The sequence below is a fragment of the Pygoscelis adeliae genome, unplaced genomic scaffold, assembly GCF_000699105.1.
Source record: "Pygoscelis adeliae isolate BGI_AS28 unplaced genomic scaffold, ASM69910v1 Scaffold145, whole genome shotgun sequence".
Taxonomy (NCBI): Eukaryota; Metazoa; Chordata; class Aves; order Sphenisciformes; family Spheniscidae; genus Pygoscelis; species Pygoscelis adeliae.
The window spans coordinates 1,319,374-1,337,003 of NW_008824866.1; the positions used below are offsets into that span (position 1 = coordinate 1,319,374).

The following is a 17,630-nucleotide window of genomic DNA, read 5'->3' on the forward strand; positions in this document are numbered from 1 at the left end:
TGGTTTTCAGGCTGATGAAAACTGAACCGATGTTTATAATCAAGATGATAGCTCTGCTAGAATTTTTCCCTAATAGTATGGTTCGGCACCGAAAAGAGAAAGGCAAAGAGATCGCAAGATGATAAATGCTACTGCGGTGCCCACTGCATGTTGAAGAAGTTTCAGGTTTTTGTTAGGGAGGGCGGGAGGACTGCGATACTTTAAGCCTGTGTACACAGCTGAAGCATTAAACCTCTTCTGCCTATAACAGAGTGGATAACGGATGTGTAGGGGAAAAAAAGGCGAGTGGTGAAATAGGGCTGAAACTTTACCGTTGCTTCTGCTTGTAAGCAGATGCAGGAGGAACCCGACAGGCATATTTGGTAGCCTGCATCATTACAACAGATGTCTGCGTTGGATAAAGTGTCCTGTGCATTAGGTATACATATTTACAAATGAAAAGAAAACAGCTTCTTAATATCAATTTGCTTATGAAGAAGGAGGAGACAATTTATCTGGTGTTTAATATTTACAGCTATACTTACAGCAATATTCGTTGCACCCTTAAAGAAAATTCAGATCTACTACCTTAAGCAAAGTGGTCTTCAAAAAACTGGATGTCAGACTATACAAATAAAGTATTAGTTTAGGCATGGAAGACTTTATTTTGGCACTTTAACAAATGCTTTTTTTTACAGCAGTGGCACAGCATTTGCCAGAAATTTTCTTTTCTTGGCACAGTTATTTCAAGCAGTTATTTTACTAATTGAATTTCACTAAATATTGCACAATAAGATATACCTGTTAAATTCTTACCCTGTTTTTACTTGTTGAACTTGTATGGCTTTGAAAAACTTGCCAGTAAGTAATTTAAAAAGCAATATATTAAATATTTTAGCACAGGATAGCATTCGTTTGTTCCTAAATGACCACTGAACTTGGGACAGCAACAAATACAAGTTACGCAACTCTTATGTGAAGAGCTACCAGATCTTATTTACAATACATTGCCATTTCTGAGAAGCAGTTCAGCTTGATGTCCTGAACACCTATATTTTGGAAATCTCAAAAATAAAAAATGAGGAGGTTAACAGAGCAGAAGACGAAGCCATTTGTCTGTTACAAAGCATAATATAAGGAGGCAGACTATCGTCTTCTCCATGTGCCCCTCTATCCAACACCTATCTGCGGTCTAAGCAACAGAGCCTTTTCTCTTCTACTTGGAATATTTCTTTCTTCTCTTACGAAGATATTCCACTTGTCTCAACTCTTCTGCTGGAGTCCGAGCAGAATAAGCCAAAATTCTCCAAAAGGACGGGGAAAAAACAAACCAGAACAACAAATCAAAAACTGATATACACAATAAATGAAACCGGGTACTCCTTTGAATTTTACAGTACGGAAAACAACATTTGCAGGAAGAACAGGTCTGTGTCAAAACTGACATTAAATATAACGCAAAGGTCGAATGACTCATAACTCATACACCAGATGCAAGACTTAAACTTTCCCACTTTTCTCAGCGATAAATCTGGTCCGAGGATCAGCCTGATCAACAGCCTTTTTTTGGGGGGTCTGGATTTTTAAGATCTACTAAATGTACTCTGTGACATTAAAACATAAGCAAGTAGACATAAAATGAAAAGCATATAAAAGTATATCACAATGGAATTCTCAGTATTAGGCCACATGATTTATTCAGTAGTGTTTATGTTCCCAAATTACAATTATGTCTATCCATGTAAGACTACAAAAGTTACCATTAGAATTGTCTGTGCTTATAAAATACCAACATTTTCTTTTACTGTTATATACTCATTAACACCAGTCTGCGACGAGTTACATGTAATCATAGGCACTTCAAAGGCTTTAAAAGACGTTTACAACTTAAATGCGTTTTTAAAGAACAAAAATTTAAACCCCTACTTGTACCTTCAAATTGCAAATAATTAACAAATACAGTGGCCATAGAAATCTGCAGCAACTTCTCAAAATACTGTTAGAGTCTTTGGGTTTGCTTAGGTTTGTCAGTAGCTTACTCCAAATCTTCCTTACAGGAGATTTGTTTAGTAAGAATACGACTATACAGTTTGTAGTAATAATCCAATTTTACACATTAATTTGCTGTTACAAATCTCACTGAAGCTACAGGTACACTGAGAAACAATGCAAAGTGTAAAATTGATATCCTGACACTTAAATTTATACAAAGTGGAGGTTAAAGTTTACATAGCTGAAAAATTACATTTACACTAAAAGTTACTGTTATCTGAAGTATCTGAAGACAAATTGCACCATGACAACTACAAAAAGGCATTTTTTTGAAACAGATAAATTAATGAAATAAAAACTAGCTTGTAAGATCAATCTGAGACATGCCGACAAAAATTAAACAACTTTCATTGAACCATAGGATAAAACAATAATTTTCATTATTTTATATTTATGCATAAAGTTTTTTAAATGATTCAGTGAACATCAATGGTTTTATAAAATAATGCTTTGCCACTGTTATTCACAGAACACTGCAAATGTTAAGTTTTAATTTTACATTTTTTAAAGGAATACATGAAAAGTTTTAAATACAATGGGTTTTTATCATAAAGGTGCCGTATTGGCTCTTTAATGAAAAAAAAAAAAAAAGATCTTCATTATTCTATGCAAAAGCTTTATTTAAAAAAGTTCAGTGATCTCATAAATAGAGACACTAAATAGGAATTTTATGCATAAAACTCCTTAGTAGGTGCCTTTTGATAGGCAGCACAGGATGGTTTACGTTCACCAAGGTCGTAACTGCCTTCGTCCTTCTTTCTCATGCGATATACCAGCAGCAGGATAAGGAAGATTGCAAAAAGAAAACCGATAACTCCGCCAGCAATAACAGCTGTAATCAAAGAAACAGAGATTCACAATATGCCGGAAAAACAAGTTTAGCACCATGTTTCTTTTTCATCTCACACAATGAGTTTGCCATTACTTTCAAATTAGAGAAAAGGGCTCCCATTATGCAACTGTCTTGATATTAGTATCCTGAAATATATTCTCAGAAAGCCCGTTTGTGTTTATGAAGGCCATCATTTAAAAGGACGTTCCACCTACGAGTGATCCAACAACCCACAGTTCTAAAAAAGTTATTAAATTTTCCAAAACCTCAATTAAGAAAGCCACCCATACTGCCAGAGCATAAAGTTGTCTTCATTTATAATAACAACATTTAAGTTTCTTTCAAAGTCATTTTTCAACAGTTAACGTTTTCAGCCTTTATTTAAGAACTATTTTGTTACACTAGCTAAGAAGTGGGTTTTCCCTTTTCTCCATCAGTTTTCACTCTGACTCTGAAATGAATTTCCTATTGATGAGTAATAGGAGAAAACATTTCATGGAGCTGTAGGAACAGAGACATTACATTCATCATGTACTTGTGAGTGTGTAGAAAGTATCAACTCCAACTAGACTTCAAGAGCAAACCCGCATGCTTCCACTGATGGGGATATTAAGGCTATTTCACATTTTGCTCGGAGGAAGATGCGGTCCAAACTGTGTGACCTTCATGGCTCCCAACACCCCCTCCAAGGACATGAGGGAAAAGTGTACCTGTAAACACTGCTCTTATGCAAAAAAACCCCTCACATGTGGGAAAGCCATGTGAAAACACTGGTGGCCAGCCTGCCTCTCCCTGGGTTATGCATGGAAACAGACCCTCTATATCCTAAGGACAGCGCTCATCTATCCCTCTCCATCCACCCATCCACCCACCCCTGCCGTGAGCTCCTCCCAGGCGGTGTCCATCTGCACCAGACGGACCAGACAGCGATGTGCTCTCGGGATCATGGGTGACAAATACATTTCTGCACTGCAAACATCAATCCAAATTGCAGCTGTCTTTCCGAGCTGTGGAAGCTCCAGATATTCAGCAGGCAGTATTGAACTTGTAGGCGTCAAATCAATTAGCAAGACTTCACTATTAAATAACTCCAGAAGATGCCCATCTCATTCTCATCAAATCAACCACTGGCTACCCCCATGAATGTGTTTAAGAATCTATCAAGAAAACAAAAACACTGAATTTGCATTATTTGATATGGATCCCCTCTGTTTTCTGTGGTATTTCTGGCGAGATGGACCTTGGCAAATGACACCTCACCTGCCAGAACTTCTGTTCTCTGGAAGAGGTTTTCTGAATGCTTCTCAGTGAACACGTCCGTGTCGTCCCCTGGCTCATCACTCTTTTTCTTGGCATCCGTCTCAGACCCTTCCTCTTTATCGATTTCTTCAGGTGACTGTGGCACAAAAAGAAAAACAGAGCATCGCTTACAGACAGGGTGCACCGCAAGTCGGCACAGTCACTGCCCGTCACGGGCAGCCGCGAAGCTGTGGCTCCATGCGTGTACTTCACAATACCCACAAACACCACACACGGGAAGCTTTTTGACCGCAGAAAGCTGTGCTAGACATTGTAACTGGATCTATTTGTCGTCACGATGTCGGAATGAAAAACACTGTCCACAAGTTTATAACCCCCAAAAGTATATTTAGCAAACAGCTGTTAAATATTGCCTGTGTTTATCAGAATAACGGCCTCTGAATGAAATAACAATTCTGAAATTAGCACATCAGGTACGTTGTATTTAGAACGCCTCTGAGGGTAACTTAGACAATATTACCGATGGTGGTAGAAAGAAATGCTGAAATACTAAATGGAACCTGGCAAGTGTTCAGTCTACAGCCCAACCACATAATATTCTCCTTTAAGAAGGGAAGTTTCATGTAGAATTTTTTAAATAACACTTTGAGAGATGTAAAAAAAGTACTGCTCAGACTCAAAGGTATCATGAGAAACTGTCTTGTGTATAATGAGATATTCTTTTTTGCATCTCCCTCTTCTTTCATGTGAAATCCAGATGTCCCTATGCAGACTTCCTAGTAGGAATGAAACTAGGCAGCTCTGCATTCATTTACCAGGCTGCAGTAGCATTAAGTAAAGTTTGTGGGGGCTTTTTAATCCATATAAATCAAATAAAGTTAACATCAAGCTATCAGTGGGGTACAGTGGAACCATTTTAAACGGTGTTCCTCTCCAGCCACGCACCTTTGTTTGTGCAGGCACCTTGGTCTGCATTTTCACCGTGGTGGTCTCAGCCCTAGATGCATCACTAGTTGTTGGTAACTTTGGAAGTGTTCTGGATGTTGTTATCACTGCACTATCCTCATCTTCTTCAGCACCTGGAGACAAAACCAGTGACATTTCATTGACCTGTGAAATTCTTCCAGACCAATTACATTTTTTATTATGATACGAAGGTAGGGGTGCTTGCGCAGCCCACCCTAGGCCCATGGCCTAGATGACAATGCCTGCTAAGATAAAGATGCGAGTGCCAACAGTGTGCCCCAAACTGCCAGGGGGATATTGGCCCCAAGTGATCCCATGAAAGAGGAAGGGGAGCCATCAGCTCCCCTTAATCCCACCCCATAGATTAAGCAGTAACCAGGAAATTACCACGATATTTTTGAAACAGAAGGAACCAGCCTGAAAAGAAGTATAAAAAAAGCATAAACGCTTGTAACGGGGGGAGAAACCCTGTAATAGAAGCAGGAGCTGTCACGGCTGGTGTGACCCTGTCTGACGTGGCCCTGTGGCACCAGGGGCTCTGCTGGGGCTTGGCAGTGCCACCCCCCACCTCCCAGCAGCCACCTCCAGCTCTCCAGTGGCCGCCACAGGGGCACTGCTGGAGGTGGCAGGAGGTGGTAGGGCCCCGGGATCACACGGAGCTGGGGGCACCTGCATCTCCCACAGCGGGGGTGTGCGGTCAGAAGGTCCTGCACACCCAGCTGAGGGGAGCTTGCACACCCCATGGCCTGCAAGAGGGGAGGGGGTGTGTGCACACAAATCTGCGTGTGTGTGTGGCACACATTGGGATCAGTTACAGAAGTGGGGTTGGAAATTTGTAGTTGCATGTTACCATATTTTAAGTGGCTGGTATTGTAGTTATCTATTGTATTGCTGATAATAAGACCAAAAGTATAGTTCAATGATTGTCAGTTAATTGCATATCATAAATAAATCAATAAACTTCTTTATCCAGACTTTACTTAAACCACATGAACTGAACAGTTTTTCCCTGTAACACACCGCTTCAACAACAAAATCTCTCCTCTACAGCAGAACTGTTAAACCCTCAAACATAAAAAACCAAGTAGTTTCTATCTACAGGAAGATTGCTATTACTCTATGTTTCAGTCACTAGGAATTCACATGTTTTTAAACTCCAGAAGCCTTTTTCTTTTGAAATAAAAAGGACAGAAAACTCCCTAAAGATGACCTTAAATTTAATTTCCTCCACATTCAAAGCCCTGCTGGAGTACGAAGGCTCCTTCAGAATAAAGTAATGGACACATCTAATAAATATCCTTTAGTGATACTGGAAGAACGAAGACACAGACAAAAGACTAAATTATTGCAAGGCCTGAAAGAGGAAAAGAATCGACCTATTCTTGGACCACTCCCTAGGAATCTCAATGTGTTCTGCTCATTACAGACACCGGTTACCCAAGTAACTATTGGGTAATAAATCCAGCAAATGTGAGTAAGAGTAATTCCTAACAAATAAAAATATATCCTCTTACAACAGAATAGTATGACTCACTCATTCCAAACTGACTTTTTATCTTATTTTTTGTAGAGAAAGAAAACAGGCTGAAAATACAAGCGCAATAACAAAGTTTTGAACTCACGATCAAGAATTATATACATTTTGCATTGAAAGGAAGGGTATTAACAAGACAATAATTAAAACAACTTCTGTACTGTAGAAAAGAAAATTTGGAATAATTAAAAAAATTACTGCATTAAAGCTACCGGCACGGAATAATACTGGAAAAACCTTCAGAGACACCAAAATTACAGGGCAACCTCTAGAATAAAGACCTCACAACAAGAATTGGGTATTTTCCTGAAATGCTACTCAAAGATCAAAAAAACAACATCCTGCTTCAAAGCAGAGGTGAGGAAAGGCATCCAACAGGAAAATTTTTATGGTTTTGCCTCAAGAGTTTTCTTTTGAGAAATAAGGGCCCAATGGATAGCCCCGCCTGCTTCACCTTCCAAAGTTCCTCCAAATTACACAAGACTTTCACAGTCAAGGAAATTAAAATTGATGATCAGATTAGAGATCTGATAAAACACACTTTGATAGTACAGAACTTTTAAAGACACAGACAAAAGACTAAATTATTGCAAGGCCTGAAAGAGGAAAAGAATCGACCTATTCTTGGACCACTCCCTAGGAATCTCAATGTGTTCTGCTCATTACAGACACCGGTTACCCAAGTAACTATTGGGTAATAAATCCAGCAAATGTGAGTAAGAGTAATTCCTAACAAATAAAAATATATCCTCTTACAACAGAATAGTATGACTCACTCATTCCAAACTGACTTTTTATCTTATTTTTTGTAGAGAAAGAAAACAGGCTGAAAATACAAGCGCAATAACAAAGTTTTGAACTCACGATCAAGAATTTTGCATTGAAAGGAAGGGTATTAACAAGACAATAATTAAAACAACTTCTGTACTGTAGAAAAGAAAATTTGGAATAATTAAAAAAATTACTGCATTAAAGCTACCGGCACGGAATAATACTGGAAAAACCTTCAGAGACACCAAAATTACAGGGCAACCTCTAGAATAAAGACCTCACAACAAGAATTGGGTATTTTCCTGAAATGCTACTCAAAGATCAAAAAACCAACATCCTGCTTCAAAGCAGAGGTGAGGAAAGGCATCCAACAGGAAAATTTTTATGGTTTTGCCTCAAGAGTTTTCTTTTGAGAAATAAGGGCCCAATGGATAGCTCCGCCTGCTTCACCTTCCAAAGTTCCTCCAAATTACACAAGACTTTCACAGTCAAGGAAATTAAAATTGATGATCAGATTAGAGATCTGATAAAACACACTTTGATAGTACAGAACTTTTATTTTCTTCTTTTTATGAAATGATCAGTTCCATTTAATCACAACTGCTCCTCCAAATCCTTAAATGCCACCTTCGCTTCAGGCAATAGTTGTGTCTGCCAGATAAAATGGTGAGCATTACAGGTCTGAACCTCTCTGGCTACGGAGGATGCAGATCTCCGGTCCCTCAACAAACGGGTGACTAATCTAACTCCTGGACTAGTCACTAGATTTGTACCAAAGGTACCCAACTCCTCTTCTGTACGGCCTCAGGGGAATCCTGACAATCCCAAAAACATCGGGGTACCTATCATTTAGGCTTGACTCAGGTACCGGCTCAGACACATCCCCATGGTTCCTGCTTTCTAATTAGCTTTATCTAGACAGGTCTCTGCTTGGCACGGAGGAGGTCTAAACAAGGGGAAGGCATTTCCCTTGCTAAACTGACAGTAGTATTCTCAGAATTACCCATAAATAGGACTGAGGGATCAAAAAAACCTCTCTAATGCTCTCCAGAACATAGCAATAGCATTTTACAAAGTATTGCGTTCCCTAAAAGGCAAAAAAAAAGAGAACCACCCCGTTCCCTGAATCCAAATAGAATTGGAAAGAAAAAACCTACAGAGTGTAATGAGCATAATTTCCAACTAGGTTGTTAAGAGGAATACTGTGAAATGGTTGGAGTATAAGAGCTTACTTCTTCCTCTTGAAAGTATCACTGTCTCTTTAGATGGTTTCTGATTTGGCCAGCTTGGGTGACAGTGCTGGGTATCAACTGCCTTGAGTCCCTCTACAAATAGATACTGCCCCCTTAGTGAGGGCATCGCAAAAACCCTGCAGTAACTAAACCCATAGCCATCTCTGTGGTAAAGAGTTGAGAGGTCTCGATGATCACACGCGGTTTTTTATCCACTGCAACTTCTTCAGGATGCCCAACTGCTGTCTTCATAGTGGTCAAAATAGCTCTAAATTGTGCTGTAGTATCGGACATACCTAACATAGCCCTCACTGATGTGCCTATTAGTTGCCCCTTGGATGACGGGAACGCAAATGCTCTTTCACACTCTTGGTGCTTCAGGAAACTTGTCAGGAAATCAAAACTGTGTCAGCTTAAATCATTGTATACTACAAAAAGCCTGCAGTAGTTAGCACTCTTACTTGCAAAGCAGCCAGTGATTAACCCTTCCTACCAAACAAATCCAATCATTTCACCCTATCTTTTGTCATCATGTTTGTTGGCTGTTGCACATCGCACTCTGGGAGTACTACAACCACAAGCAAACTTGTCATAAGGCGGGCACAGACATACCCACCATCTTTTTCACACCTTCCATCTCTGTCATCAATGTGGCACGTACTAGAATGACAAATTTTTAGCTAGCTTATCTCACCCCCATTCACATGAAAAGCCCCCAACACAACCCTTAAGCAACACAGCGTTAGGCAACCAGAGATGACACCGTAAACGTAATACTAGTGCCCTATCAGGGAACTGCAGCTGAAATAAATGGGGACAGCGCAAGGATGTTGTGTCTCTGATAATTCTCACCTGAGGACGGGAAAAAACCCAACAAAACTTGAAGAAAATAGAAGGAAGAGTCCTAACTATACTGAAGTATACTGAAGATTCTGTCCAGCACAACAAAAACACACTTTCAAACAGTATCACAGCAGGTTTTTACATTAAAGGACCTGGAGAACCAGGCAATTAATGTCATGAAGCATGCTTGGGGCAGGTAGACAGAAGAATCTCTTGCTCCAAGCCAATCTGAAAGGCACATATGAATGGGACCTTAGGAAGTAGAAAAATGAATACTTGCTGTGCTGTCTGCACCACGGGAGGGGACGCACACCAGGAGAGGGTGTGTCGCCCCACCTGGGATGCCTGCCGGGCACACTGCCAGCGGGGCCAGGAGCATCCAGCGTCAGCCATGGCCCCTGTGCCAGCTCCTGTTCAGCACCTGAGAGAGCGCCTGTGCCTCCCCCACCTAGAACCATGGCCCCCCAGCCCAGCCACCGCCAGTCACCCAGCCCCACGCCACACTGCCACTGGACTCCTGAACTGCCTTCCAGCCTTGGAGCGTAACTTCAGCTTCCCGTTAGGTCAAGAGCCAAAGCAGATCTGCTCTCGTGTTTCTTGGAGGAGCTCCAGCCCCACCACCATACCTTTCCTCCAAGAACAGTCCCCAGTCACAATGTCAGTCTAGACCTAGTTCATCCTGAGCTAACCTTCTCAACTCCAGCTATTGACTGAGAAATACTACATTGGGGGAAGAGAAGAAGGGGAAGGAAAACCTGCATTAGATTCTGATATATATTGCATAGACTTGTCTACCAGGAGTAACTTAAGAGAAGACACAAGAAATCAGACAGTTTTCCAAAGAACATGTAGATAAATCTGATTGAGATGGTGGCTTTCCTTAACGTAAGGGTAGTCATGCTGCTCAGCAGCTACTTCCAGGTACCTGCAAGAACAGGGCTCAGTTAAGATCTTTTATGCCAGAAGAAAAAGCAACGGTAGTTATAAAAGCATTTCAAGTTGTATATAGGCCAGAAAACTTATATTTACTCTTTTATTATTATGCGATACACAAACACCCACACTAAAAAGGGTGATGACAGACTGAGGCATCTCCTCAGAGATGGAGACTGCAAGAAGGAAACAATGGACTAATGAATTCACTACGGACTTTCTGATATTGACACAGGACAATCAGGAAGCAGGCATGGCCCCTTCAGAAACTGTTGACCAAAGGATTCGGACTGAACACTTGGGCGGATGAACATCAGTAGCTGAACGTACATGAAGACTAAAGAGGCTATGAAAGGAAAGGAAAAAAAAAAAGACCACCATTACCTTTTTTTCTCCTTATAAAAAGCCCTCAGCCAATTTCTAGTTTGAAATGTGTCATGCTTATAGTGACATTTGTCCATGTTAATGCTGCTTGCAGACCTGCAAGGGCATTAATGGTGGTGCTGACAATTCCTGTTTATCTCCATAGGCCTGGTGGCAGCTAACAATTTTCATACCAAGGAAAGGAGTCAGCATGTTGTCATCTTGGATCTGTTTGCTTGGAGTGGAATTACATAGCAAAAAAACCACTCTTAGGTGGGAAGGCTCTCCCTGCTAGGAACACTACATCACTGAGTATCAAGGAAAAAGAGACATATTCAACATAATGTGAGGAAAATTGATCATTGGTATGTCTGCAGGACACTTTCTACTTCATAAAATGGAGACAGCAGTAAGTATAGGATGAGCAGGGCGGAGAGGATGCTAATTTGCTTCCCTCTTGAGATTTTTTTCTTAAGTGAATAAAACTGGGCTCACAGATTGCTTAGAACATTATTTGAACTTAGACTTCTTCCTTTGTTCAAAAGAATTAGATTTTGGTACTGTCACATGAGCTCTCTGGAGGGGCATCCAGCTAGTCTCAGTCTACAATGAGACTTTTCCTGCTTTCTTGTAGGAAAGAAAGAGATTGCCAGAGGTAGCATGAGTGTGTGTTATGTACTCCGTCTTTCACCCAGGGCTCAAGGCTGAGCACAGGAAAAGAGAGAAGAGAAAGCCAAGGTGTTACTGTTGGTGAAGTCTAGAGGTACTTTCTGTCCTTCTGGCTCCGCCTTTACCACTGAGATGGGTTAATAAAATTTGAAGCCAGTTCTTGTATGGTCTTTTCCACTTCAAAAGCAGGGCTGCGTTTTGAATCATCCATATTAGAAAAAGCCAAACTCCACAGAAAGATGAAATAAAACTAAAACAGACCATTCTCCATACCGCTATTTATTGTCAACCTATCTCCTTTCCTGAAGCTTGCAAAGTCACCAGCATCTGAAGGCCCGACAGAATGGGATGCTGACTGAAAGGGCAATTTTTTCAGGGATAAGACTTTTCCTTAGACAGTCCTGGAAACTGGATAAAATCACTGACTTGTTAATTTTTTTTTTTCAAATGAAATATTAAATTTCCCCTCAAAGAAGTCTACAGCAAGGATGTCCAATTAAGCCTGTGATCACATTGGAATGTCAAACCCCCCCGTGGAGGACGCCCAAAATGCAGGGTGTTACCCAGGTGCCAATGACTGATGGGCCTGGATTTGCCTGGCAGTACAATCAGACCTCTGCAAACTTCATTTTAACGTATCTTTGAACCTCCAAAAGAAAGAAAAACCAAAAACCCATCCGAAAAAATCTCAGCTGTGGCTTACAAGGTAACAAAGACAAGGTGCTACAAGAAGGGCTCACCCTTTAAAAATTCACAAGTATATATAAACACCAAATGACAGATTACAAAAAGTGCAATAATAAACAAATGAGTAACACACTTGGAAAATAAATGGGATTTCCACAACAGGTCAGCAAATGCTCACAACAATAAGGAAATTTCTCTTCCAGAACTACCATAAAATCCTGCACTTAACTTTTAATGGCTGGAGCCTCCCAGCTAGCCTAGAAGACACTCCACAAAGAGGCTTTCTAAGAGAAATGAGTAATGAGGTTTCACTGACAGTTTTTTCAAAAATGATGGGCTAGCTACATGCCTCTAATGAGTGTTTAAGTCTGAGAACTCAGTATGTTTTCTTTATTCACTATATGGATGTAATTACCTCAGAGAAAACTGTCATGGTTTTGGCAGTATCTAGACTTCCAAATTTAAAAGAACAACAAAAAAAAAAGAAGTGGACACAATGTTTACGTCAACCTGAATGCATATAAGAGAAAACAAGTTTGCTGCTGCTATGTTTTCTTACAGACTACTAAATTAGCATTATGCTATGGGAAAACTAAGCCTTCTCTAATCCTTATTTCTAAACTCCAGAGAGATCTACACAGAAACCAGAGGGACAGAAGAGAGAAAATACCACAGTGAAATGATGCAACTAAGGAGTAAGAGAAAATAGCAGAAAGTTAATATTTAAAACCCAGCCCGCAGGGATGCTCAGTCCTCTCTAAATAGAGAGTCAAGCACTCATGGTACTCACTGAAAGTATCATCTCCACCTTATACAGGAAAACTGCACAACTTTTCCTCAAATAATTGCATTACTTCTTACACTTTTTAAAATCAAATTGTGACATGTTGTCTCACCTGAACCTGACCCAGAAGAATAATCATCATCATCAATTGGATAGACGCCTGATGCTTCTTCAACAGAGCTGTTGTCAAGGTATAAATCTTTATCAGAGGTCAAATCTGCTCTCTGGAAAACAGATAAGAGGGAATGGTTAAAAAGATAACAGTTCTCCAGCGTAGAAGTCTCCTAATCTTCGCTCCCATTTCCGAAGTTCATGATGGCACACTGAACAGTTCATACTTTCAGTTTATGCAACACATTAATCTAAGATGTTAAAGAAATTTGTAAAATTATAGTATAAAAAAAAAATCCAAGGCTGCACAATGAAAACTAAGAAACCACCCAATCTTTAGGAAGCAAGCCCCCTTCAAAACACGCTTCATCTCATTACATGCATGAATGAATAAATAGGATTTGCAATATACTCTGCAGAGCTTCTGTAACAACAAAGAAGCAAATCCCAGGATCAAAGCCCTCCATCAAGATCTCAAATATACACATCTATAGGCTGTCACGTGAAGTCTGTCATTTGATCTCAAATGGGAAGCAACAAGACCACATATCAAAAACCGTCTCAGATGTACATCGAGCCAAACCTCACGAAACTCTTTACAAGTTAGAATGAAGAACTGGGACTACAGAATACAAATGTTTCCAAGACAGTGCTGTTGATTAAGGATTATGACATTTCCAGCTGGATCAGACAGCACATCTCCAAAATTCTGGTCAGGCACGATGCTCCAATTCCTAAATGAACACATCTCTCCTAAAATTTAGCTGTAGCTTCAACAGGCTAAAAAGTTGGCTTCTTGTGACTTTCACCACATTTTTATGTCTGCAAGTATTTCCCCACTAAAGAGAGATTCTGCTAAAATGAGCTGGTAATAGAACAAGGTATCAGTCATCCTTTTAGATTGACAATTCAGGCTTTGAAAGACTAGAAATTGCCTTCCTCCACAGCAGCTTGCGCTTTCTCAACAGAGCATAAACTTCCTTACAGGAGCCACGTATCTCTGATGACTGAGAAGGTACCTGCCGCTATTACTACTATTACTTTTACCAGCATTTCTGTGAACACACATTTGCCACGACTTGTTGAAAAAAGTATGACAGTTGCAAATGGAGTTTTAAGTCAAAAAGCAATACTATACCAAATTGAGTCTTTTCTTTATCTCATGTAATTGCCCAAACCTGCTGCTCTGAGTCCCAAGGGTTTCCACCTTACTTTTTACTGCACGGCGTTGACTGCCCATTTTATTCTATACAACATTCACTGTAGCTTTCCCAAAGGGGTACCAAACTGTGAAAGGGGTAACTCCTGTATGCAAAGACCCACATCTAACTTTCTGAGGTAGATTTTTTCCCAGAGGTCTATAAAATATTGTCGAAGACATTTGTGACTTTTTTTTTTTTAGGAGGCTTTTGGCAATGGATTCCTGTTCCAGCCTTCTAAGCTTTTTCACAGCAGAAAACCAGTCTTCAGTTTGATCTAAAATAAAAAAAAAATATTCTTCACGGAAAGCAGAAAGGCCATCCTGATTACTAGAGCATTTCAGAGTAAAAGACCTTTGCACTGGGGGTACCTGACACTTCTCTGAACAGCTCTGAACTAAAACAGAGAAGAAGAAGAGAAAAGAAAATCAACATGATACTTGGTCAAAGTCTACTCTTGCTATGGTAGCTTTTACCTGTGGGACACGTGGGGAAAAAAAAGCCCTGTTTTTAAGACAGGTTTAGAAAAGGCCTGCTCTCATCTGCTGCTGCTAGTTCACACGGTCTGCCTGGAACTGGCTGCAATCCAAAGCAGAAATTCAAAACGATATGTGGTCACCATCAAATGACTTCAGGCCTTCCTTTGGAGACATCTTTTAAAGGAATTAAGTGGCTCAGTAGGTGTATAGGTGGTATTGTAATTAAGATGCAGCTGAGACTGTTTCCGTATAGGAAAACAACTCCCTGTCACGGGACAAATATCCTGCTGTTGATCAGGCTGCCACAATGGACCAAGCCACTTCACCCCATTTTACTTTCAGCCACAATCGTGGTACAAAACAGCCCACTCCTCAATATCAGGAAGGAAAAAACAAAACATATTTAAAAGGAAATGCAGGTGGCTGCCCACGAGCATAGAAAAGGCATACAGTATTCAAAAGGTATCAGAGGTAGTAAATATTATCCAATGCCATGCTGGGAAAAACATTGGAGACTTACCTGGAGAAATTTCCTAACAATGGGAATTGTCACTGGCATTTGACAACAGCTGAGAAACAGCCCGAGTTTGCAAATGTTAGTGAATGAAAATTAGTCTGCATGAGAACAGAAGCATCACACATCCGTGCCCAGAATTTTTAGTGTTGAATAAAAATATGAACTTACCAATCAATTTATTCCCTAGGACATTTCCCACTTCTGTCTATATTAGAAGCAAACTTAGTAGAATTCAAAAACCAAACAAAAAACCAAAACCAATGCCCCCCTCCAAAACAAACAACCCTTTTTTTTTTTGCTCTTTCCAGCCTCACAGGAGTCAGAGAAGACAGAAATGATCCCTGACAGTTCTTCTAAAGATTCAGTTTTTGTAAGACAGCTGAGCAGCTAACCCAATCCAGCCCAAGCTACAACCGCCTGGTCAGCCAGGCTCCCCACCATCATATTCATTCCCTTTCTTTCAATGAATTATGGCTTTTCAGCTGCCAAAAGTTTTCATTTCTAGCTATGCTGAGATGTTCTCAAGATTTAAACCAGCTGAAAACAGAGGAACAGAAATGGAAGAAAAGCCTGGGTAGCTTTCAGGAGCAATTTGAGCATCCACTGTATTTTATTCTGGGCATGCAAAGGATACAATGTGAAACATTATTTAATACCTAGTATTGTGGACGGCACAACTCCATCGGAATGAGAAAACTATTCCCCACAGTCTTATAGATCCAGTACAATATTTACTATAGGGAGAAATATAGGGTACAGTGAACCCCAAATGCATTCAGATCAGACATCAAGCTCCATCTGAGGAAGATGCTCTGCAGCTTCTCTGGCCAGAGCCTCTTGCTTCAGCTTGCTTCCAGTACAAATGATTCTCCTTTAGTAGAACTTGGGCAGGACACAAGCACCCTCTCAAACCAAAGGCATAAAGAAGCATACCCTGGCTTAAAAATCCTGGGCATTTGCATCAGACAAATGCACTGCACTGTCCCCAAACCGAGTCTCTTTGCAAGCTGGCTAGTAGACTTGGGGTAGGGGCAGCCCCTCTACACCCACAGCTTGCACCGCTTTTCCCAGTTGCTCAGAAGCATGTAGCTGCCTTAGTCCACTTGGAATGAAAACTGCCTTAAGGTTAAGAATAAAAAGAAAAGCTCAACAGTTAACAAAAATGCACAGCATTTAAAATAATAATTCTATGAAGATTAAGCTTAGAAAAATGAGAGGTGGTTAATGAAAATAAAAGAATACTTCATGGTGCTTAAGTGAGTATCAAGCACTGAAGCCACGCTTTGCAATTTTATGCTATGTAAAAATAAATTTGATTTAATATTTGCTCTAGAAATGTTTTTTCGCTTGTCAACTGGGAACCCATGGGGGCCCGTGGACTACTTCCAGGGAGTTCACAAAAGATAAGTTGGAAAAACAAGTCTGTGTCAGTAGGCTTGGACAGAGAAAGGTCTGTACTAGCACTTTAATACGCTTAGGAGGAAAAAATAAAAAAGTTTGCAAATTCTAACTCCATAAATCTATTTTTAGTTATTATGAAGGCCAAATATTTAAGGGATTATTTCCTATGGCTAACAATTGAAATGAGGGCCCTCATGTCACTTTTATGTAACAGCCTTATTTTCAGATCTATTAAAACGGCAGGAACACCAGGCAAAGATGTCTCTGTTATCAGTCCTTTAATCTGGCCCTGAAGCCACAAAAACTGCTCGTTACCTCTTGACAGAGATTGCATTCTCGTCCATCATTGTTATCCCACTTACATTTTTATTCCAAGAATATAATGCTGCAAAATCCTGTGACCTAAATACTTCACATGCTACATGCCAACGATCACTGATTCCTGTCTGGTTATTGACTACACTGGCATAAATCTAAATCTCATGGATGTAGTGTAGATTAGCACCCATTAAGTACTAGATAAAAGATACTCCATACCACTTATATGTTGAATTTGAAATCTCTAACTCTTTATTTTACTAAAGCTTACATTTTTAATGATTTGCAATTTAATAAATTTAGATCATCCAGGATATATTTAATAAAAAAAGCTCTCATTCTGACACTAAATGAGAGAGGAAACAAAGCAAAAAAAACTTTTTCTGACTCATCATCTCATGAAAGGCATAAATTATTCATCAAAATTACAATGGCAGAAACTTGAAAACAATCTCCAGACAATAGGAGGGTTGGGAAAGGATGGTGCGCTTCATTTAAAAAAAAAGCACCAAGTGCCCTGCAACAGCCATTCCCTTTTCCAGTGCTGCTGTTACAGTCAGCCCTCCCATTGCATGGGGATGGTTTAGGACTAAGAAGACATTAAAGACTTTTATGCCACGTGGATGAAGCCAAGAAAGCTGGTGTGAGGAGCAGTGAAGAAGTGATGTCTACCATGGCTACCGTGGCTGTTTGCAACTCA

General features: G+C 40.1%; 1 protein-coding gene across 1 annotated transcript in view; it reads right to left on the reverse strand.

The window, feature by feature from the left end:
• Positions 1–617: 617 nt before the first annotated feature.
• Positions 618–17,630, reverse strand: part of SDC2 (syndecan 2) — a 17,696-nt gene continuing 683 nt past the window's right edge. Inside the window, exons 2-5 of the mRNA XM_009324443.1 lie at positions 13,018–13,129; positions 5,069–5,202; positions 4,124–4,259; positions 618–2,863 (exon numbers count right to left, since the gene is read on the reverse strand). Coding sequence (XP_009322718.1) covers positions 2,700–2,863; positions 4,124–4,259; positions 5,069–5,202; positions 13,018–13,129 — 546 coding nt within the window. The 3' untranslated portion in view covers positions 618–2,699. The remainder of the gene's footprint in view (positions 2,864–4,123; positions 4,260–5,068; positions 5,203–13,017; positions 13,130–17,630) is intronic.